The 24,711-nt window shown below is 39.5% G+C and overlaps 1 protein-coding gene across 1 annotated transcript in view; it reads left to right on the forward strand.

Annotated features, from left to right (window-relative positions):
* LOC126298448 (microfibrillar-associated protein 1) overlaps positions 1–24,711 on the forward strand; it is a 72,905-nt gene that overhangs the window by 13,056 nt on the left and 35,138 nt on the right. Inside the window, exons 3-4 of the mRNA XM_049989778.1 lie at positions 6,440–6,611; positions 14,683–14,767. Of these exons, the coding sequence (XP_049845735.1) occupies positions 6,440–6,611; positions 14,683–14,767 (257 nt within the window). The remainder of the gene's footprint in view (positions 1–6,439; positions 6,612–14,682; positions 14,768–24,711) is intronic.

The following is a 24,711-nucleotide window of genomic DNA, read 5'->3' on the forward strand; positions in this document are numbered from 1 at the left end:
CTTGTGTTGTCGAGGTAGGAAGAAATTACTGCTAAAGTAGATTTGTGTATGTCATAAAACTCCAATTTTGTTAGTAAAATGTTAAAATGAATGCTGTCAAATGTTTTACTTAGATCACATAATACAAGTGACACCATCATCTTGCTTTCAAAAGCTGTTAAAAGCCTGATCAACAACTTCCAGAACAGTTGCAGTGGCATTTTTACCTGGCTATACTGATTGTTACAAAGGAAGTCATGTTATTCAAAATAATTGTTTAATTCAAGTTATTCAAATATTTTTGAGTGTGTTGGCACGACAGAAAATTGGTTGGTAGTTCTGTGAGGGTTGTTCATCACGATTTTTGAATATGAGGAAAGCTTCTGAAATTTTGAGTGAATCCAGTAAAACTCCACAATCTAAATCTTTATTAAAATAGGACTTACTGACTTATTTATCAAGTGAGCTGTTCAATTAGCGCTGAAGATTGGACACTTAGAAGAATATTTTGCCTAGGAAACTGGCCATTTATGCCATATTTAAAGTGCTACAGGCATGTATGTAATGGATGTATCTTCAGTTCTTTGATAGATTACAAATTTTAAAATAATCACAAGATGAAAAATGATCCCTCGAGAGAGAAAGAGAGGTGCAAGGAGAGTTATTGAGCAATTTGTTCCTTGCATATTTGTTGCAGAAAATTACAGTGACCTGCGAAACCTAATGAGTAAATGCACACATTTATTCTTTCTTTTGAAATAATTCTAAAAATTGATAACAGAAACCAGCACCCATAATGTCTGATGGCAACAAAGATCCAACATTGCTACATTGGAAAGAAGCTGTAGAGAGGGTATTGTATTTTAGTTTATACAAATGAGAAAAATATAACTTTCCCTTCTCTATATGGGATATGGAAAATGCCTTTTCTGCTGGTAAAGATACAGCCCCAGGACCAGGGGTTGCCATGTGTAACTTGTTGTGTCAACTGTATGAAACAATTCTTTCTGATCATTTCAACAGCATATGGTCACAGCAACTGTAGCCAGGTTAATGGAGACCATTTCTGATGATATCCCTCATAAAACCAAGGAAATCTAATATGTATGTAAGCATTTACCACAGTGTTGCTCTCACAAACTGTTACTGCCTATTGTGGTGCTTAGACAGAGGAAAAAACTTGTTAATTGCATAAAATGTGGTTTCAGGGAGTGTTGATCTACCCAAGATAACCTGACTACTGTAGGCAGCTCTACAGCAACCTTTTCTTTGTAGACAGAACCTTTTAGGCTTATTCTTTGATACTGAAAGAGCAAGCTATGCCATGTGAAGGTAGAACATACTGTGGCTTCTGTGGAAGGTCGCCAACATTGTGGAAGTATCTCTTTGCAGAGCAGCCATTTCATTGCCGAATAGGAAGCACAATGTCAAGCAATTTTATACAACAGGAAGGTGCTCTTAAGAGAGGAAGTTTCATGCTCCTCCTAATTTGTCAACAGATAAACCTGTGTGTATTCATTTTAATCATAATTGTCACATTTTTAACAAACAAGAACCACATTTTAAATGGCACCATTCTCGATTTTAATCAATCTGTTACATTTCTTGGTTTCATACTTTGTCAAAGGCTCACATGGGTATGACACCAAAGGAGGCCACAAAGTAATAGCAATTAAAACTGTTAAAAATTTAATGTGTCTTATTAAAAACATCTGGGGTGCAGACAGATCTTGTGTACAACAGTTTTATGAAGCATTCATTCAGTCGCATCTAGTCTATGAGTGTACCACTCTTGGTGCAGCCTGAATTTTATATGTGTAGTGGCAACAGAGATCTCACATTCCTGCATTGGAAAAAGGCTGCTGTAGACCATATGGCCATCAGACTGGCAGCAGGAGCTCTCAGAACAAGCCCTATCGGTAACCCTTATGTTGAAGCTAATGAGTCAGCAATTTCTGCAAAACAGCAGCATGCCTTTAAATCAAAGTCAGCAGAAAAGGCTTCAGCACCCATCATCATTGCTTATCTCCAGCAAAGGGACTATTCATGAACCTCACATTAGCCACAAAAACATTACGGATTGGCGCAAAACATTTTTTAATGCAGAACAGTGTAGCAGATATCTGGGGTCTCCTGCACTATTGGAGCAAGCAGTCACATTACCTGATAAAGGAACACAACAAATTGAATAAGGGAAATTTTATCTGTTGGCTTACTTTCCGTATTCTTTTTTTAAATTCAAGCACTGTAATGATTCAGTGGTTTATACAGATGGTTCTAAGTAGCTGTTCTATTGTTTTCTCAGACATCCAGCCAAATTCATCATCTTCAGTGACGAGTTGTATGGAATCCTGATGGCTTTCAGATGGTGTGTGGTTGTATGAAAACATCCCTCATCTTGTCTGACTCAGTGTGAATGTACCCAGAAGAGAATCTTCTCCAGAACATCTAGGATACTCTGTGTTCCCAATAGAACCAGATAAGTAGTGTCATCGTGTTGGATATCAGGGCACATCAAAATTTGTGATAACGAGATTATAGACACAATAGCCAGACAAGCTTGTGAAAAAAAATCTATCAAATTATGAACATTGTCCCAATGTGTGGGATCTCTCTGAGGTGGTGTTTCTTCTCTCTCTCTCTCTCTCTCTCTCTCTCTCTCTCTCTCTCTCTCTCTCTCTCTCGCAATATGAGTGTTATCTCCATTGTCATACAGTATGGCAAGTATAATAAGCTAAGAGCACATTTGAAAGAGAAAGTCCATATGAAAATAAAACAACAAAATTCATGAACACTTGATGAACTCCTTAGAAATAATGGAGTTCGTGTGGGATTGCTTGAGTGGTACAATAAAATAATCTGCAATATAGTGAATCCATTTTAATGATGTTCTGTCAATTTCTAATGCTTTTCAGCCTCTCTCGCCCAGATTGTTCATTGTAGAGCTTCCTGGTCTGCTTTATTACCTGATAAATGAAGGGTGTCCCACTTTCTGTGAAACCTGCGCAAACTGTTTTGATATGCAAACCTCCATTTTCCGCCTGTATACTATGTTGATAATCTGGTCTTCCTATTTGAGGAAGGGTTTGTAAAAATAATTTAAGCTCTAGACAGTGTGATACATGCTGCATACACCAACTGGAAAGAGTGAGAGAGTATAATTTTTTTAATGAATGATAGTGTTTTTGTGTCTTTCTTTCTTGAGCAAACATTATCATCAGTCATCAGAAAGAATTTTCACTCTTCAAAGGAGTGTGTGCTGATTGGAAACTCTGTACCAGACTGGAGCTTGAACCTGAGACCTTTGTCTTTCGCAAGCAAGTGCTCTACTGACTGAACCATCCAAGCATCACTTATGCTCCACTTCCACAGCTTTACTTCTGGCAGTCCCCCATCTCCTGCCTTCCAAAGTTAAGGCAAAAGTCCCAGGTTTGAATTATGATCTGACACACGGTTTTGATCTGCCAGAAGTTTTATCATCAGTTATGTTGGGTTGGGAACATTGAGACTGGTTCCTGGGACAATGGAAATATGTTGCAACATCAAATAGTCACAGTGTGTTAGTGGTTGTCAAAATATGCTGTCCGTTTGGAGAATCCATGCTAGACACCTGCTTGACATGATGTACACAGACCAGTGATGTCAGCTTTATACTGCGATTGACATTAAATTTGGTTTCTCTGGGAGTTTTAATTGGTACAGAAGACTTTAGTGAAACTGTATCCTTTCATGGCTGATGTCACCCACTTCTTACATGGCAGTTTCTAATAAAACATTTGATTTGGCCACGAGGTCTGATAGTGTTATACTAGTTTGAGGAGCATGCCAAAGAATGGCAGCTGATGTCTTGTGACAATTTACAGTGCATTAGGATGTTAGAAACATCTGGGACTACATTTTGTGCCATCTTACATGTTATAAATCACCCCTTTTCCTCCTAATCTAAAGGTATTTTATAAGTTGTGGAGGGAAATCTTTTGCCATCCACCTGCTATCACATATCAAGGACTTGTAGAATCCACGACACAAAATCTTGCACTTTGTCTCTACCTTGCCACTTGAAGTGGATTAACACAATGTCAGTTAAGCTGTTGTAATTATTTGCCTATGTTTCTACTCTTTAAATGATTGTAAAGTGTATAGTGAAGACTACTTCATACTAATAGTTTCCACTACTAGTCTTAATCCATTTGCATATGGTTCAAAGGGAAAATATTCCTCTTAATCTCTCTTATCTAATTATATGCTCTCCAAGGGAGGTATAAAATGGAGGGAGCAGAACTGTTGCACATTCACACACCAGTTCTCTAAATTTACCCAAGAGGGTTTTGTGAGAACAAATCATCCTTCTTCCAAATACCTCATTTACGTTCTACTGAGTGTGGGGTTACAGTTTTTTTTGTTTCTTTTTTTCAGACCTATAGCCTACTGATCTTTTTACAGTAGTTTTGGTGTCGGCTGAATAAGCACTCCACACAGTGGAGAAGTACTCAGTAGATCACACTGGTGTTGTGTGTACTGTTTCCTTGAGACATGTAACATACGTTCCCAGAATTCCACAAAAAATACTGTAGTGATGATACATTACTGTTGACAATACCACCATCAGTGAACAATTAGTGTGTGCTGTTGATCCCATGTGATAACACATTGATGTATATTGAGAAGCAGTCCTATTATGCTTCCTGAGATAGTTTTGATGAACATATTAGAAGTAGGAACTTGCAACACTGATGCATATTTATATGTCACATATGGTTTTGTTGAGGCGTAGTTGTCGTCATAGTGGAAGCACTTTGAGGGTGAAACCTTTGAGCGTTTGAGCTTGATTTTGTTCTCCCTGGGGTACACACATAGTGCTACTAATGCCTCGTGTAATTTTCCGTGTGCTGTCTCAGAGCACTTCTTCCCGGTGGTGATTCTTGTATTTTTCCACAGAGGGGACATTACGTGGTGGTGATTCCTTGTATTTTTCCACAGAGGGGACATTCTTTACCACTTGACAATGGTCAGATCACTTTGCATATTCACTTTTGTAGAGTCCAAAACAACTGTAGAGTAGAACAAATTTATGTTTCTCCAATCTATTTTTCAGAAGTACGATTTAATATGAAATATTTTTGCGAAGCTGATTGTCCAAGTAAAATCAAAATTGGTAGTCAACTTTTGCAGGCTCTGCTAGGCACTTAAACTCCTTTAATTAGTTTCATACATTCTTGCCTTTAAAATTCCTGTTTGTATTCTACCGTAACTTGTGCAATGTACAGCATTCTTTTAGTATGAGAAGTCTTTTAAATGTGTAAAGTAAAAATGTAAATAAATGTTCAGTTGTATATTGCTATTTGTATGTGGTTTCTGGAATTTCACTCAAGGTATAAGTCATATTTCCAACCTAAAGTTTTCTGTCCGTGGGACACTCAGTGAAAATATGTGGAGTCAAACTCCACTCTCTAATGAGCCACCCCACAGTTTCTGTGCTTGAACTAATAATAAACCTACCCAGTTTCTGTTTGCACGATAGACTGGCCACACTCCTACAATTGTTTACGGGAAAAACTTGCACATATACTTATTGAAACATACTAAACTTCCAAATTATATCTTAAAGGCATGATATTCAAATATTATAATGTTATTTTATTCACCGTGGTTGTGGTGAATGAGATGACATCACTGCAAGAAGATATCTTCACAAAGAACTTTGCTAGTCCTTTCGTGAATTGCCACATGTCAACTTACTTTGCAGTGGGCCAATAAGTTCTACAAATTAACTGATCAGTGTAGCTATGGGGCACATCCTCAGTGGAATTGTAGCAAATTTTTGTGTATAAAACCTAAGTGAAATTAGCCTTGAGGTGAACAAACTCACTTGTTTTTGATCCATTGATTTCATCATTGTTATGTGGTCTCATTGAGAAAAGGAACACTCTACATGTTCTGAATGGTACTGATCTGAACATATGGTTCACAATGGAAGAGTGTCCAATTTAATGTTTTGAAGAGTCCATGCCCAGTAGAAATGTCTGAACATTAGAGCTCAAAAGCCACTCGCACAGATACCTGATAAACAGTTCAGATCATCATCTAAAGCAGTAAAGATGAATATATAGTTCAATGGTGGAAGCCTTTATTTTGAGGGATGATCGAATCATTTAAATTTACATTAAGCTCGCGCTATTCTTCCACGAGACTCAGAGGGCCATAAACACGGGTTCCCAGGTAGGTGTCATGTTTCTTGACTTACGCAAGGCATTTGATGCAGTTCCCCACAGTCATTTGATGAAAAAAGTAAGAGCATATGGACTATGAGACCAATTGTGTGATTGGATTGAAGAGTTCCTAGATAATCTTTAATGATTTTGTGAACTAGATTTAAACCTTAACTTTCTTCCTTCCATCTCTGAAACTTTATTTGTAATGTTTTCCACCTGTGCTTACTATATTGTGTGAAATATTTCAGACATATTCATGCCCCTGAAGTACTTCAGGGTGGTGAATCAGATGAAGACGATGGAAAACCACATCGAGATGAAGGGAGTGAAGAAGAGGAGGAGGAAGAACTTAGTGATTCAGAGATAGAAAAAAGACGACAACAGCTTCGAGAAAAATTATTGAGCCGCAAAGAAGAAGTTGTAAGTTTTAATTCATGATCATACTTTTGGATATCCTACAAAGATTCTTGATGAAATTCAGTAGAATCTATTTAGCAACATTAAATCTGCATTACACTTTTTGAAGTGTGATCAGTTTACATGAATATTGTAATGTCTGAAGCTTACGGTCATCACTATTTATGTCATTGTTACAGTATACCATTTACAATTTCGTCAGTGTTCTAGTTTTCTGGTAGGAAGGTAGAAGTAGTATAAAGTGGAATGTTTGTAAAAAAAAATTTAAAAATTCAACATATGTTTTTATTCTGGTATGTCTCCCAGTTTGGTAGCCTTTTTCTTCAGCAAAATGGCACTGGTTTTACATTTGTATCTTATATTTTTATAAAGATAGGTTGTTTGAGACAGTTAGGTGCACACTCTTCACCTTTGTCATTGATAAATAAATATCTGAACTGTGTTTTCTTCTTGGATAATGTTGCAAGTTTGCTTCTTCAACAACACACATTTTATTGAACACTAATTAAATACAAATAAAGCACAGAATACAATACATCCTGACTCTTCTTGAACTAATCAGCAACAAAGACTTCTATAGGTGGATACCTCCTGGTCATTAAAGTACTCTGGAGAGTTATTCACTAACTCGAAAGTTAGTGCTGGGAACACTGTAAGTTCAGCAAACTGAGAGACACTTTAATATATACCACTCTCTCAGTGCACATACACACATTGTCAGGTCACTCACAGAAGGCACAACATGCAGTTGAATAGAGAACAGAGGCAGTGCCACATTAGGGAAATTGACATAAATCTGTGCAAGCCAAAGATTGGCCACAGGAAATAATGAAGTCCAAAACAGTGTCCAGAAAATAGTCAAGTATCTCAAGGTCATCATAAATAAATCCATCAGAGAGCATGTATCGTAAAACCCCTTTTTAATGAATCTCCTTAAACACAACATAAACTTTTTGCAGAACACATTCCTTATTTTTTTAAAAATTAAACAGGAAGAGTTGTTTGTTTTGTCCTTCCTGTGTAGTGTAGTGACTGAAGCTGTTGCTCCAGTTGGTTGATATTTGTTAGAATTGACTCATTTACATTAAAAGAGGAATAGTAGTTCCTAGTGGTATCGGTTCCTTGCATAGCAGCTGGAAACTTCATCCAAAGGCCGCTGCCTTTTTTTTTCATCATTGTCGCAATCACCTTCTACCTCACAGTGTTCCTTCACTAGAATTACACACATCTCACATTCATCTTGGATGTGGGAGTCAAAATGTCATCATCACAAGAAACAAAGTCCTGGAATGTTACATTTTCAGGAACGTTTGTGACTCTACTGTAGTCTTCTTCCGGAACAGTGTCGTCTTCAGCAGAAATTGATGTACCACAACCAGCCTTTGCAAAACAGTTCAACACAATATGTTGTGTTGCACAACTGTATACAGCAACAAACATATGCATAGCCTGTAGAATGATGAGTCTCATCACTTACTTCCTCTCAAGGAATGCAATTGACTTCTGGACAACTGTTACTCTGTATTTGCCATTAATAGTTATTGTGCCCAGGTCCAGAGGCCACTGCTGGTGTGCAGTTCGATGGAAGGAATGCAACATTTAAACATTTACATTTCTCAGAAATGGTGTTTTCGTATGATGTATAAGGCTTCGGTCAATTATTACCATTATCTTGCCACCTACTGCACTCATCTTGGCATCCAAATGCCTGAGAAAGCTTGTAAACATTTCCATTGCATTCAGGTGTTGCTGTTGTAGTCATAAGAACAAGCTAGTTTTTTTAGTTTTGCAAACACCTGAGAGATTTAAATATCCCTATTATCAGTGGTGGCAAATTCTCACTTCCATCACTATTTACACAAAATAGGACATCCATTCTTTCTTTACTTTTCTTAACTCCCTGGCATTTTTCTCCTTTAACAGAATATGCCTTCACAGGAGGTAAATTGCAAAATATGCCACTTCCATCTGCATTAAAAATGTCTCTGGTCTTTTAATTCTGTATTAATTTTTTGATTTATACTTTCTACTACCACAACCTCACTGTCTCCACTTGCACTTTGAAATGAAAGCATTATGATGTTTTTTTATTATTTTTATTTTTTAAATGATGTAACTAGCCATTCAATGCACTGAAATTTTGAGCATCAATCTTCAGACAAACGGTGTTGCCAAGTACAAGGATAAAAATGAGAGCAGTCCAAAATCGGTAGGAATTATGTCAAGATTTTTTTTTTATCTGCATTGTAAATTTTCTGTCATGTGATTAGATGCAAGATGAAAAAGGAAGTATGGTATCGTGCTTAATTCCATTCTGGGTGCAAAGCTGCCCAAAAACCTGCAGAGTTGAACTTCAGACTGTTATCTGTAACAAGAGTTATTGGGGCTCGTCCAATAGGAAAAAATAGTTGTGAGGACTTTGGTGGTATCCTCATGCACCTGATCTCCCATAGACCATGTCTGAAAGGTTTTAGGCAGTGCTAGTTGCTGCAACTGAAAAAGCTGACATTAGGAGCCACTTGCACAACATCTTCATCTACACATTGCTAATACACATACTGTGGAGTAAGATTCTTCATTCTGGAAATGTCACTGTAGGGCTGATGTAAGAGTTGCAATGTACAACAGCACAGAAGCCCTAGAATGACTGCTCGACACTGGTGGCTATTGTTATTCAACAGTAGGACACCTTTGCAAAGGTGGAGGGCATAGCATCGCGCAGGAGGGAGGGGGGAGGGGGGAGGACAATGAAGTTCTGTGGAGGCTTCCAAAGGAAGGGCATGCAGCCAGCTGGATTTTACAAACTGACAAACTTGCCTGAAGAGTGAATCCTTATGTGTGGCTGCTGTGACATCCCTGGAAGTGATGGGAAACTCTTCCATCAACTGTTCTAGTTGCAAATCAGTAAATGGTGTCTTGTTTACCAGATTCCTCATCTGGTCTCATAAGGAATCATGACAGAATTCAGACGACGTTCAAGTGTTGAGCTGACACAATAGTGGTAATTTGATAAGAAAAGAGCTCAGTATTGTAACCTCTGAGATGTTCATTTATTCAGCTTTGAATTAGAGCCAAATATCGACAACAGTGGTATATGATCTGTGACCAGATGAAATTTGTTGTAGAACTTTTGCATATTAAATGTAATTGGCAATGCCTTTTTCAGTACTTTCTTGTGCTGTGATCAGCATCTTGGAGGTGAACACGATAGGCCATTCCGAACCATTTGGGTAATTATGTGATAGAGCGGCCCTGATGGAACATTGTGACAGGTCCATGACCAACACAATTGGGAAATGAGGCTGATACGAGATTAGGCATGGAGCAGTTTGGAGGCATTTGCTTCAGCTTAAGAAAAGCTTGTTGACATGACAGTCTGCAGACCATTGGAGAGGGATCCCTTTTTCTCTGCATTGATTCAGTAGGTTGACTGTCATTGTTATTTAGGGGAATGGGGCATAATGCATAGGCTTGCCCATGAAAACATGCAGGTTGTTTACATTCTTTAGTTTTGGAATATGGGAAGGATTTATCCTATATAATTTATAGAAGATGGGAAGAGGGAGCATTTTACAAGTTGCACGTTAATCAGAGTTTCAGAAGGATTGAAAATATTTGCCGGAGATTTGATATATGTTCCCCCTGAGTTCTTTATGTCACTACTATGTCTTGTAGGTAAATGAAACTTTGTGGAAGGTTGACAATACTGTGTCCTAGAAATTTCTGAAAGTTCATTGGTGCTGTAACTACATTGAAATGTAACCTATTATACTGATAGAGGACATTACTTATACATCAGTCTTAGAACAGCCTGTTTTGTATCTGCATTTCTTGATGCGTGCAAGACAACACCTGTGTTGCTATTGATTGTATTGTGGAAGATTAAAATTGGAGACACGTAGGTAAAAAGGGTAAAGTACAGTGTTCTGGCCCTAGGTGGGCCAGTCGGGCCCGACCAACCACTGTGTCGCCCTCTACCAGTGGCGTCACTGGATGGGTATATGGGGGGCAAGTAGGTAGCATGCTGCTCTTTCAGTCATTGTTGGGTTTCTTGACATTGGAACCACTACTAATCAATCAAGTAGCTCCCCAGTTGGTCCCACGAGGGTGAGTGCACCCAGTACCAGTCCTCCCACCAAGGAAAAACCTCCGGCAGTATTGGGAATCAAACCTTGGTCCCCTGCATGGCAGTCATCTGCACTGACCACTCAGCTATGGAGGCAGATGGAAATACACTCCTGGAAATGGAAAAAAGAACACATTGACACCGGTGTGTCAGACCCACCATACTTGCTCCGGACACTGCGAGAGGGCTGTACAAGCAATGATCACACGCACGGCACAGCGGACACACCAGGAACCGCGGTGTTGGCCGTCGAATGGCGCTAGCTGCGCAGGATTTGTGCACCGCCGCCGTCAGTGTCACCCAGTTTGCCGTGGCATACGGAGCTCCATCGCAGTCTTTAACACTGGTAGCATGCCGCGACAGCGTGGTCGTGAACCGTATGTGCAGTTGACGGACTTTGAGCGAGGGAATATAGTGGGCATGCGGGAGGCCGGGTGGACGTACCGCCGAATTGCTCAACACGTGGGGGCGTGAGGTCTCCACAGTACATCGATGTTGTCGCCAGTGGTCGGCGGAAGGTGCACGTGTCCGTCGACCTCGGACCGGACCGCAGCGACGCACGGATGCACGCCAAGACCGTAGGATCCTACGCAGTGCCGTAGGGGACCACACCGCCACTTCCCAGCAAATTAGGGACACTGTTGCTCCTGGGGTGTCAGCGAGGACCATTCGCAACCATCTCCATGAAGCTGGGCTACAGTCCCGCACACCATTAGGCCGTCTTCCGCTCACGCCCCAACATCGTGCAGCCCGCCTCCAGTGGTGTCGCGACAGGCGTGACTGGAGGGATGAATGGAGACGTGTCGTCTTCAGCGATGAGAGTCGCTTCTGCCTTGGTGCCAAAGATGGTCGTATGCGTGTTTGGTGGCGTGCAGGTGAGCGCCACAATCAGGACTGCATACGACCGAGGCACACAGGGCCAACACCCGGCATCACGGTGTGGGGAGCGATCTCCTACACTGGCCGTACACCTCTGGTGATCGTCGAGGGGACACTGAATAGTGCACGGTACATCCAAACTGTCATCGAACCCATCGTTTTACCATTCGTAGACCGGCGAGGGAACTTGCTGTTCCAACAGGACAATGCACGTCCGCATGTATCCCGTGCCACCCAACGTGCTCTAGAAGGTGTAAGTCAACTACCCTGGCCAGCAAGATCTCCAGATCTGTCCCCCATTGAGCATGTTTGGGACTGGATGAAGTGTCATCTCACGCGGTCTGCACGTCCAGCACGAACGCTGGTCCAACTGAGGCGCCAGGTGGAAATGGCATGGCAAGCCGTTCCACAGGACTACATCCAGCATCTCTATGATCGTTTCCATGGGAGAATAGCAGCCTGCATTGCTGCGAAAGGTGGATATACACTGTACTAGTGCCAACATTGTGCATGCTCTGTTGCCTGTGTCTATGTGCCTGTGGTTCTGTCAGTGTGATCATGTGATGTATCTGACCCCAGGAATGTGTCAATAAAGTTTCCCCTTCCTGGGACAATGAATTCACTGTGTTCTTATTTCAATTTCCAGGAGTGTATATAGGCTGATTAATAACGGAGACTATATCCCCTATTTCAAAATGGAATAGAACTGAAGTACCATAAATTAATGCTGGCAGTGTAAGGTGACATGCTACGATCCATGAAGCATTGATGCCATTTATTTGTGTTTGTACACCGGAGCACTCGTGATTCAGTTGACACCAACAATCATCTGCTATATGACACTGGTGGATACACTGTTAACAGATATCATTATTACATGGGCAGGAAAAACAATCAGGACAAATGAGCAGTCTTTGAGAATTTCGCAGAGACTGAATTGAAAAGCTGCGATGACGTGGGGTTTGATACTCGAACTGTCAAGCAGGGGCCACTCCACTTCTACCTGCACTGCAATACAGTTTTGCAATTTCACCATCAGGCGGACTTGGTCGAGCTGCATTTGTCAATCAAGAATACAGGTCTGACATATCATATTCTGTGGAAAAGGTAGCCTGAGCTACTGTGAGATCTTGAATGCTCTTTGTGGTGATCTCTGATAGTGAAAAAGTTTTCCAGTCAAGAGTAGTGTCAGAGGTAATTTCATGTGCAACATCCCCCACAGGATGACAACTGCCTACCACCCACAGGTGAAAGGTGCAGGAGGACACTTTAATAAGACATATGCAGGTATGCTCTTGATTTATTTTGATATTGAACAGAGAGATTGGGATGAAATAGTGTCCATAGTGACAGTTGCATATAAAACAGTAAAGTGAGACACTAAGAGTTTCACAGTGTCCTTTCTGCTCCATGGTAACTAGTCTGAAACTGTAGTGGAAACATTATTTCTGTTTCACCCAGATGGTACTCAGTATGATTACGTGAAACACCTCATCAGGACTGAAGAAGCAATACAGCTGGCTCACGAATGAACCCTGATTGTCCAGGAAAAGGATTGAGATCTTTATAACGTCAAGGACTGGTCAGTGAAATGTAGCACGGTTGACTTGGCATGGGATTTTATGCTTTTGTGGAAAGTGGGACTGTTGAAAAAGGTAATGAGGCACTACATTGGTCCATATCGTATCCTTCGTCGCTTATTATATATCGGATATGAGATTAAGTATTATGACACTTAATCAAAAGACAAAAGCATAGAGAATTATCTGTGTCCTCTGTATGAAGCCATATTACACTCCTGAGGTGCAGATTGACAGTGGGCGGGGGGGGGGGGGGGGCTTATTGTTCATGGAAACTGAAGTTGCTCAATGATTGCAAATCTTCGATGGAAGGGACTACCTTCGATGCTTGTGTTAGTGAAGAGGATGTGACAACATGACCAGAATGAGAGGATCCAGGGAGCTGTAATCTGCTCCAATGAGAACTTCTGAAACAACGGATCGCTGTCGGCTCCCATGAAAACTTCTGAAACAGTGGGTCTCGTTTGTCCAGGGGAGGGAGCAATGCCACGAGCTGGGCTACATGTAGTGTGCCACAGCAGTTAGTGTTGTGGACAGGTGTGCTGCAGGTTGCCATTTCAGACCAGACCACAAGAAAATATTTGTTATTTAGTATACATAATTGCTGGAAGTTTCTTGAAATTTCTTATGTTTGTGATATTTGTATTCTTATGCTGGAATATTTGACGTTTGTGTAAATAGGAGCATTCTCTTTCTAAGACGCCAGTTCTGTTCTGTCTCTATGTCAGTGTTAGTAATAAATGTGCTTTCAGTGCTAAGTGTTTTATTTCACTAATGACGCTGCTTTTGGGTATGGACTTGATTTTGTAAGTACAATGTGATAATATTGTTGGGAGATGAGTCTAGTGACATATGCTGTGAAGACACTGTTGTAGCTCCTCATTTTGTACTGAAGAGCATGCCCTGTTACTGGATCAGTTCCATTTCATATTGTATTGGCCAATCATACAAGTAGATAACATTGTTTATAGTCACAATTGGATGTAAATCTATATGGCTGTTACAGTAGAGATGACATAAAATGTAACTTGTTTCACAGGTGGCTCTTGTGGAATATGAAATGTCCATGACAGGTGTAGAACAGTGCCGGCTCATTGGACATATGAGGCACAGTAATTAATTACTAGATACTGCAGGCACCCTTTTGCAAAATTCTCTTCCTCTGCTCCCCTGGTAAAAGTTGTTACATGATGGGTTTGCGTTTGTATGTAATTTGTTTGTTGTTCAGACTTTCATTTTGCTCATTGTTGGGTGTTTTGGTTTGTACAGTGGTACTTTTGTATATTCCTTACTGGAAAGATTATTGTGTATAAAACATTTATTAGTAACCCATGTGACTCTTCGTATGCAAATGGTGTTTTAGAAGTTTGGTGATTGTTGAATTACCCTCACGAAAGTGTCACATGTCTAGGAATGTGGAATATTCTTTTATATAAAATTCAATCCTTATTTGTCTTCTATCCTCTGTAAAATACATATCTTTGTGCAGGAGGTTGAAATATTGGACAAAGAAGATGAAAACAAAAGTCCAGAAATCACTGAATCAGAGTCATCAGAATATGAGGAAGGTACAGGTAAGTCTTAAAGGCAGGTTAAATCAGTTTTACTGTATTATGTTGAATATTATTATACATTAAGTTTTTGAGAGCTATTTGTTTATTATTATTTGTGTTTTGTATTTCTGTCAAAAACGGAATTCTGAGATTCGGAGCAACAACCCTGGTACAGATTTTGTTCCTGCCGCAGTAAATTTGTAATATTTCAGGTTACATAATTTTTGGATTTTTACGCATCATTATTCTTTGACCAAGTATGAGTCACCTTGATTTAGTTTTTTGAATTTATTCTAACAATGAAGGAACTCTCACATAACTAACAAGGGGAGGCTCTGGAATGAGGCTCACTGATTTGGCCAAAACTATGTTAGTTGTAGCAAGTAGGTGCCCCTTTCAAATTCATGGAATATCTCGCCTGTGTGGACTGTAGGATAAGGTGAAACACACTCTAAAGCTTTGTAAGTAGATTGTGAGGGTGTTTTTTGAATTTTCAGGTCAGTGGCATGGCGCATTAGCCAAGTGCAATGTCTGGAAATTAATTGGCTTGGTTTCTATTCTCACTGCTACCAATTTTTAATTATTCATTTTATTTTATTCCATGCTGTGTTAAACTATTAATTATAAAATTTAAATAGTTAAATTTATATACTTAAAGTTAATATATTCAGTTTAGTTAAGATTACTTTAAATTAATTAAATAATATGTTTAAAGATTTCATTTATGTAATTGTGCAAAGTTTCAAGTGTCAGAAAAATTTCCAAAAATTCTAGAAATTAATTATCTATTTTTTATTTATTATTAGAAGCTACATTACATTTTTAGGGTGATAATCAACAGAGAAACATTTAAAACGCAAATAGTGTTCACACTACACATATTTTATGAAAGCATTTCTTTAGCAAAAACATTTTTCTGAAATATGCTTAAGTGGGAAGTATACATCATTCAGTTTTTTAAATGAATGTTTTTCCTCTTATCAATTTGGATGCATACTGAACCTGTGGAGTGAAAACAGATGTACTGAATTGATGCTGTGCGATCAAATGTATTTTAACTGCATCTTCTGGTGATGATAATTCTCACTGGTGTTGTAGCATTTAAGGGGCATTTTGTAGTCTTTTCCCAATAACCTTTCCGCATTGGTAACACATGTTCTTGTCAGATTACCAGAGTTAATCTCTGTCAGGCTTGGCTAACACTTAGATGGGTGACCGTCCAAGTCTGCCAAGCGCTATTGGCAAGTGGGGTGCACTCAGCCTGTGTGAGGCCAATTGAGGAGCTACTTGACTGAGAAAATTCCAGTCACGAAAGCTGACAACAGCCGGGAGAGCAGTGTGGCGACCACATGCTCCTCCATATCCGCATCCAGTGATGCCTATTAGCTGAGGATTACACAACAGATGTCAGTACCATTGAGCTTTCTGATGCCTTTTCAGACGGAGTTTGAGTTTGGGTTGTCTTTTAATTGGGTGTTTGACTTGATGATAGAAATATGCGTCAGAGGGTTGAACAAGAGAAGTATATTTGGGCGGAATGGTCTCTATTGTATATGTTACTTCGCCTTCCTCATTTATGAGTGTGTCTTCATACTGTGTCAGATCTACTTGGCCACACCCAAATCCATCAATAGAAGGAACTTATTGTTAGAAATGTATGACTTTAATGTTGTTTCCAAAGATTTTGCATTAAGCTCTTTTGTTAGTTTTCCTGACTTGGAGCAAGTAACAACAACATTCTTATATTCTTCTCATTTCTTGGCAGTAACAGACACTTACGGATCAAATTTGTTGGCATTCATCTAAAATACAAGACGTAACAGTTCTCCTGAGCAGTTACACTGTACTGCACTATGTAAGAGAGATTGAGGTTTTTCATCAAAACAGTCTTTGCCTCCTTGTAATCCAGTGACCTGTTATATGTTGATTCATACGGACATCTAGGGTGGTCATGTTAATTATATAACAAAGTTTGAATCTTGGCATTATGTATTGTGTCTGTATGCAAAACTTCTCTGCCGCTTCTGCCATTTCTTTCAAAGTTACATAATCATTTTTGGTAATTTTCCACAGTCTTGTTGAATGTTTACATTTTAAGATTTTTATCCAAGGATCACTAGCAATAAATTGAAACTTTTTGACAAATGTGGAAATGCAGTTGCCATTGCCATTACCTATTGTAATGCTCTTGGTGGCAGTTGTCCATAACAGCCTCATGCAACCTAAAATTTTCCCCACATTTCAGAGTTTATGAATGCAGTTTTGTCATTTCTTGTGCCACCTTGCTTTCCTTCTTTGCTTCATATTTGAAGATAAATTTTTCTTCTCCTATTTCGAGATTGGGAGTCTTGATTTTAATGACAGAAACCATAATTTTGGATTAGCATAAGAAAAATTGATGACGTTCTTCTTATTAGCCAAGGATACCAAAGTAAGAGATGAACTTGCTGAGGAATATTATTTAAGATCTCTGTCATCTTTGTTCACGTCTGTACTTTTCAGGATAATATTTTTTCGGTTCAGCTACGAACATCTAATAAAATGTACTAAAGTATTTTGAACTGTAATTACAGTATGTATTTTTGAAAGGTGAGTTGAATTGAAAAGTCACTTTGTAGGCTATACTTATGTTCTTTATTATATTTAAAATTACATGTTTAGGATTACAGTGCATTAATATTTATCTATAGAATACTATACTCAATAGTTTGTAGCATATAAATTACTCAGTAATTTTTGTTTCTTTCTTGTGTCCCTCCACACGTTTTCGAGCAGCCATGTCCCGCCATCGTTTCATTAGAATCAGCAGGCAGTAACTCATTGCATTGTTCAACAAATCTTAAGGCAATCTATAACAACAACAACACAAGTATTGGAATTTCTGTGTTTTATACACAATATGTTTTTGAAAGAAAAATACTTAATATAGGTTTACCTCTAGTGCTCGAAAACCATCAGCTGTGACTTTGTCATCCATGTTATCTACTTCAGGCTTTTCAGTCACATCTGTATTTGTCTACAATACTGTTTCTAAAATTTCTTGGTCTGTGATTTCTTGCGAATTGGTTGTGACAACCCCTTCATCAACCTCGCACATAACCTTGTCTTCGCATCCAGGAGTCCTCTTTGCCGTTTCTGTCAAGCTTTCAAAATTTTCTTATTTTTTTCTTCAAGCCCATCATACAGTTTTCTCCAGCACCTTTGAAGAATTTCTGTTTTTACATTATCCCAGGCATGCACACACCAATAAGTTGCATGTATTGTGTTTTCTGCCTTCAGCACTTCATGCATGTTTTTGTTTTGTGGGTCTTGTAGGATCGTGCCCAGAAATAGCCCAAGGTAGTGCCGTTTAAATGCTGCTGTTATGATCTGGTCCAATGGTTGACTGAGACTGGTAACATTCAGGGGAAGAAAACATAATTGCCACATTTTAACTCACAAGGATGTGTAGGCGCATTGTCAATTAATAAGATGGTTTTTATAGGGAGATGTTTTTTAGTTAAACAATTTTCAATTTTCTGTACAAACTGATCTCCAATCCATTCGGTAAAGAGGTCACAAGACCCCCTAGAACTTCTTTGGTGTCTATAAAAAAACTGGTAGTTCATTTTGGGCAACATCATTCAGGGCTCGAGATTATTTCAGCTTCCTGATACGCATTTTGAGCAGTTTGTGTGTGCCAGAAGCATTAGATGCCAAATGAAAAGTTATCCATTGTTTTTTCGTTTTGAGTCGTAGTGAGACATTTCTTTTGAGCAAACTAAGGATTTTGTAGGCCTGTCTCATTGGCATTGTAAATTCGATCCTTGGTGTAACCTTGGGTGCAAAATTCTTGTTTTAGAAACATCAACTGCATCTGAAGATAATTTTCCTCCACATAAATTCTGCTGCTGGATGCTGTATCTGTTTTTAAACCTGTATAACCACCCATAGCTTGAAGAAAATCCTTTTCCTTTCTCACTTATCAACTTGGCTAACATTTTATATTTTTCTTGCAGTATCAAGCCCGTCAAAGGCAAAACTTTTTCTTATTGTTAGGTGAACCAAAAATAAAGAGCTTCACCTACTTTTTGAGTGTCATATGTTTTCAGAGGTTCTCTAGGAGGATTTTTCGTGGCTTGCTGTAGAAATTTATATTTCCACTGCACCCATTCTGAAATGGTAGAAACACTAACTCCGTAATTGGTGACAACAGTTTTCAATAAACTTCCTTTCTTCAACTTCATTGGTAGCTGCTAATTTATTGCCAAAAGTAATCACTACATGCTTCCGCCATAGCCCAAAAATACACATGCAATGTAAAGAAGAACCACTCGATGCACAATTGTTGGCAGTGTGGCTTTGTTTAGACTAGTGAGTTAGTGGGTCGGGAAGCAACTCTAGATGAGGCGTTCAACTCTCCCCGCAGAAAACAGATTCACCGGAAGTCAGAGTAACTGTGTGCACCTGCTGGTTCATTCGACTGCAGCAGTGGCATGTGGCAGCTCTGTCATACTGTGCTACACAAGCCTAACTGCTAATGAAATTGTTGCCACTTTCACAGTGTCACAGCTGACGCAGCAACAGTAGCCGCTATGGACAGCCACTCTTGCCTGTGTGGTGGTGCTTTAGATAGAAAGCTCTTCCTTCTCAATCTGTGAGTAGTTGCCCTGTGCTTTGTTGACGAGTTTGGATGTGAATGCAGTTGGACTCGTTCTGTGATTCGACTCTGTGTGAGAGACCACCACCAACCCCCTTAAGAGGATGCATCAACCACTAGCACAACTGGCTTAGCATGATGAAAATGTACCAAAGAACGATCATTCTGTAAAGCATCTTTCAGTTTCTGAAATGCAACCTGACACTCTTTAGTTGCCTCAAATGGAACATTCTTTTGATGGAGATGATGCAATGGAGTTGCAATATATGCAGTGCTCGGAATGAACCAAATATAATAAGTCAATTTATCGATTTACCCAATACAGCTTGGAGTTCACTAATGTTCCTAGGAGCTGGGAGGTCCTGTATGATAGTTAAGTGTGACTACAAATCATGGATACCTTGACCATTAATTATATGTCCTAAATATTCAATCTTAATCTGGAAGATGGAACACTTGTCTTTATTACATGTCAACCCAGCATCTGAAAGCATTTGAAGAAATTTCTTGAGATTGGATAGGTGTTTGTAAGACTTGAAGTGACTCTCATCCAAATAGTTCGAACAAGAAGGAACTGTAGCAGTCGGCTGTGAGCTGAAGGGCAACTTCAGAAACTTGATTAACCCCTTGTGGGTGTTGATCACAAAAATTTGTTGTGTCTGTTCAACTAGGGAAGCTGCAGATAAGCATCACGCAGATCAATCATGGAAAAGGAGCGACCTGCACTAAGTTTGTCCATGAGTTACTCAGGCTGTGGCAAAGGAAAAAGAGTCAATCTCACTCTATGGATTTAGTGTTGCCTTCAAATCTGCACATAAGCATAATCTGCCTGTATGTTTCTTTGTTATCACTAAAGGTGATACTCACTGACTGGCTGCTTCAGGGGAAATTACACCATTGGCCTGTTAAGAAAAGAGTTTTTGTGCCACCTGATCTCTGAGAGTGATATGCAAACCATGCTTGTGCATTTTCTTTCTTGGTAATGTGAGCCTCAAAATTAATAGCTTTGCCAAAGCCACCTTGAAAAATGTTACCAAATTCATCACACAGTCCAGCTACCCTGTCCGTAGGCACAAGAGTTCACGGAGAGAAAATATATTTTTTTTTTAATGTGTAGACCAAACAAATCAAAAGAATCCATGCCAGAAATGTTTTCACTGTCAAGTGAGCACAAAACCATAAATGAAACTACCTTGGTAACATGAAAAGTGGCAGGTAGGCTGCTAATACTTAACACAGGAATGTCATCCACCGTAACCAGAAAGAGTTGCCTGTGAGTAGTGTAGATTAGGATTGCCTAACAGTTTGTAAGTGCTTCTGTTCAGGAAAATCACTGACACAGCACTGTCCAACTAAAAATGTATTTTGTGAATGGTAATCTGCAAAGTGACAAACATTTTATTTGCCTGACACTGAATAGAAGCAATGTGTCACTTTTTCATTGCTGCGCTTGATTTACCCTGTGCTGTATTACAGTCACTACTTGGCTTTGAAACTATTGCATTGACGTTCATTGACTGGAACTTTGGAGAATATGCAAAGTGTGTGTTGGACTTGTAGTTTTGCAAACAGGCAGCGTGATTGACTGCACTTGCCACAACACCACCACTTAGCATCACGAAGGGCACACCTGGTGCTTGTGTCCTATGAAACACCAAGGGCAAGAATTAACACCACTAGTATGGTACCTAGCTCATGAATCTGTTTAAAATAATATCCAAATTATCCATTAGTTATAGGTGGAGACTTTAATCTGACATCCATTGACTGGGAAAATTACACGTTTATCACAGGGGGCAGAAGCAAAGACTCGTGTGAAGTTATTCTAGGAGCGCTCTCAACATACAACCTTGAACAATTGGTTAAAAAACCAACTGAAGATAGGAACATATTAGATATCTTGGCGACAAACAGACCTGATCTTTTTGAGGAAGTTAATCTAGAAGATGGTATTAGCCACCATAATGTCATTGTGACTTCTGTGTCAGTGGAAGCTGGAAAAAAAAAAAAAACCAAAGAAACAGTGTAGAGCTTTCTTGTTTGGGAAAGCAAATAAAAGTGTCATTAATGAATATCTTCATAGTCAGCTCCAAGCATTCACTGCAGGACACAAAAGATATTGAGCATTATTGGTCAGAAGTTACTGCCCACCACGTGCTAGAGAAGTATGTGCCTAGCAAAGATATAGGGGGGGGGGGGGGGGGGGAAGGATCCACCTAGGTACAACAAACATATTAGGAAGTTGCTGAGAAAGCAGAGAATTTCGCACAGTCAATTTAAGCTTAGTCACTGCCTCGCTGACAAACAGAAATTATGCAAATTGAAAGCAGCTGTCAAAAGGTCAATGAGAGATTCTTTTAAAGAATTTGAAAGCAATATTTTATCTGCAGATTCTAAAAATAAAACCAAAAAATTTTGGTCGTATGTAAAATCTATGAACGCTACAAATAATTCAATACCTTATCTTGTTGACAGTATGGGTAATGTAACTGATGATGACAAACAGAAGGCCGAAGTTCTAAACCTAGCTTTCAAAAACTCATTTACGGTAGAGGACTGTAGCACCATTCCCCCTTTCAGTTATCGAACAAGCGCAAGGATGGCGACATAGAGTTTAGTGTATCTGGGATTGTAAAACAGTTAAGATCCTTAGACGCTAGGAAGGTACCTGGCCCATCCGGTATCCCCGTAAGATTATATGTTGACTGTGCTACAAATATAGCACCATTCTTATCCATCATCGATCAGAGATCATTGGAACAGTTCCATGGGACTGGAAGAAGGCCCAGATCATAGCAATCTATAAAAAGGGTATAAAATCGGATGCACATAATTACCGGCCAATTTCACTGACATCGATTTGTTATAGAATCATGGAACACATTTTGTGTTCAGACTGACTCTGAGAAGCTCATCTGCAGAAACCAGCACGGTTTTAGGAAACAGTGGTCATGCGAGACAGAGCTGGCTCTTTTTGTGCATGATATACAACAGACTCTAGATACCGGCTCCCAGGTTGATGCCTATTTCTCAACTTACGAAAGGCGTTTGACTCAGTCCCGCACTGTTGATTGCTCCAAAAAGTGCGCACTTACGATCTATCCGATGACATATGCGGTTGGATAGAAAGTTTTCTAAAAGAAGGGGAGCAGTATGTCATCCTGAATGGGATAACTTCAACAGAAAGAAGCGTAACTTAAGGTGTGCCCCAGGGCAGTATTATAGGTCCTCTGCTTTTTACGATTTACATAAACAATCTGGTTGGTGGTATTGACAGCGGCATTAGACTGTTTGCCAATGATGATGTAGTCTACAGGAAAGTAGTATCACAAGAAAGTTGTGAACAAATCAATGAAGATTTGCAGAAAATAAATGCGTAGTATAATGTCTGGCAGTTATCTCTCAATATTAGTAAGTGTAACCTACTGCGTATAACAAGGTGAAAATCCCCATTGGTGTACGAGTACAAAATAAATGCCCAGTCTTTGGAAGTGGTAACATCCGTCAAGTATCTGGGTGTGACTATTGGAAATGATCTCAAATGGAATGATCAGATTACACAAGTAATGGGCAAGGCGAACTCTAGATTGCAGTTTATTGGTAGAATCCTGAAGCGATGCAGTCCTCCAACAAAGGAAATTGCGTACAATACTTTAGTTCGTCCAGTCTTAGACTATTGTTCGTCTGTATGGCACCTTTACCAGTTGGGTCTGATTCAAGAGATTGAGAAGGTCCAAAGAAGTGTGGCAAGATTCATGACTGGCACATTTAGCCATCGTCAGAGCGTTACAAATCTCATTGAAAGTTTGAAGAGGGACATACTTGCAGATAGACGAAGTGCTAAACAGAAGGGACTGCTCACTAAATTCTGAAATCCGATCTTCGCTGAGGATGTAGAGCATATATTATTACCACCAACTTTCAGAGCACACAATGATCACCATTCAAAGATAAGGAAAATTAGAGCCCGTACTGAGGCGTTCAGACAGTTGTTTTTCCCTCATGCGATCCGCGAGTGGATTGGGGGGGGGGGGGGGGGGGGGGTGAATGTGATGTATATATGTAGATGTATCACTGCCGTGGCTGAGACTTTGTGTGCCGCAGTGCACAGACTACAGGCACAACCTGTTTACCACTACTCTGCACGGCACAGATAGGGATGGAATCAAAAGTCAACTTCTGCACTGTCTTACAAATCCTGATGCTCCACTAATTTAAAAACTTGTTGCAAACTAGGCTCAGGATACTTAGGAATCTGCTCGCACATGCACATGCTCATCTGACTTAGTGTGAGTAATGTAGTCTGATTAAGCTGCCTCTGCAAATGAAAGAATTTTTAACGCACAGCTGCCACATTAATCTGTTCCATTAAATTGTTTGTCTGGCACAGAAATTAATTCTTCATAAGGAACACTTTTGGGGTGGTTGTTGGGGAAAAGTTTTCAGGTAAGCCTGTGCACTGACACACTGACTGTTCGAAGAAAATAATGTGGTGCGCCATGATGTGTGCATCTAGCTGTGCTCAGTACTTGAGCCATTCCTCATGTGTTGAGTTAAAAGCACAGAATGGTGCTACAGAAGTTATTATTACAATGTGTACTATCAATAACAAACCATACTCAGAACATGACAATGATAGCGGAAATCCCTGGCTAGGCCAGTGGTGGTGGTGGGAAGGGGGGGGGGGGGAGCAGACACATCACTATCCTTTTAGCTTACCTATCTTTCACATGTCATTGTAGCCAGAATGTACACAAAGCCAACTTCTAACACTTCAGTACAAATTTATATGCATAATACCTCTGTAGATGATGAAGAGATGAAAGAATATATTAATGTGTTCAGATCATTAGGAAAGATCAAAATTTAATTGTGATGGGGGACTGGAATTTGATATTAGGAAAAGGAAGAGAAGGAAAAATAGTAGGAGAAGATGGACTGGGGGAAAGGATTGAAAGAGGAAGTGTCACCTAGTAAAATTTTACACAGAGCACAATTTGATCATTGCTAACACTTTGTTTCCTAATCATGAGGGAAGGCTGTATACAGGAAAGAGACATGAGACACCAGAAGATTTTAGATAGTTTTAATAATGGTAGTAGAAATGCTTAAAAGCCTTTCTAGGAACAATGTGGACTTTGAGCATAACTATTTGTTATGAACTACAGTTTGGAAGTGAATAAATTGCAGAAAAGTTGAAAATTAAGGATATGGGACCTGGATAAGTTGAAAGAACCAATGGTTAATGAGTGTTTCAAAAGAGTTATTATGCAGTGAGTTACAGATGCAGGGAATAGGAATACAATTGAAGGCGAGTAGGTAGGCT

Source organism: Schistocerca gregaria, chromosome X (genome assembly GCF_023897955.1).
Source record: "Schistocerca gregaria isolate iqSchGreg1 chromosome X, iqSchGreg1.2, whole genome shotgun sequence".
In the NCBI taxonomy this organism is placed as follows: domain Eukaryota; kingdom Metazoa; phylum Arthropoda; class Insecta; order Orthoptera; family Acrididae; genus Schistocerca; species Schistocerca gregaria.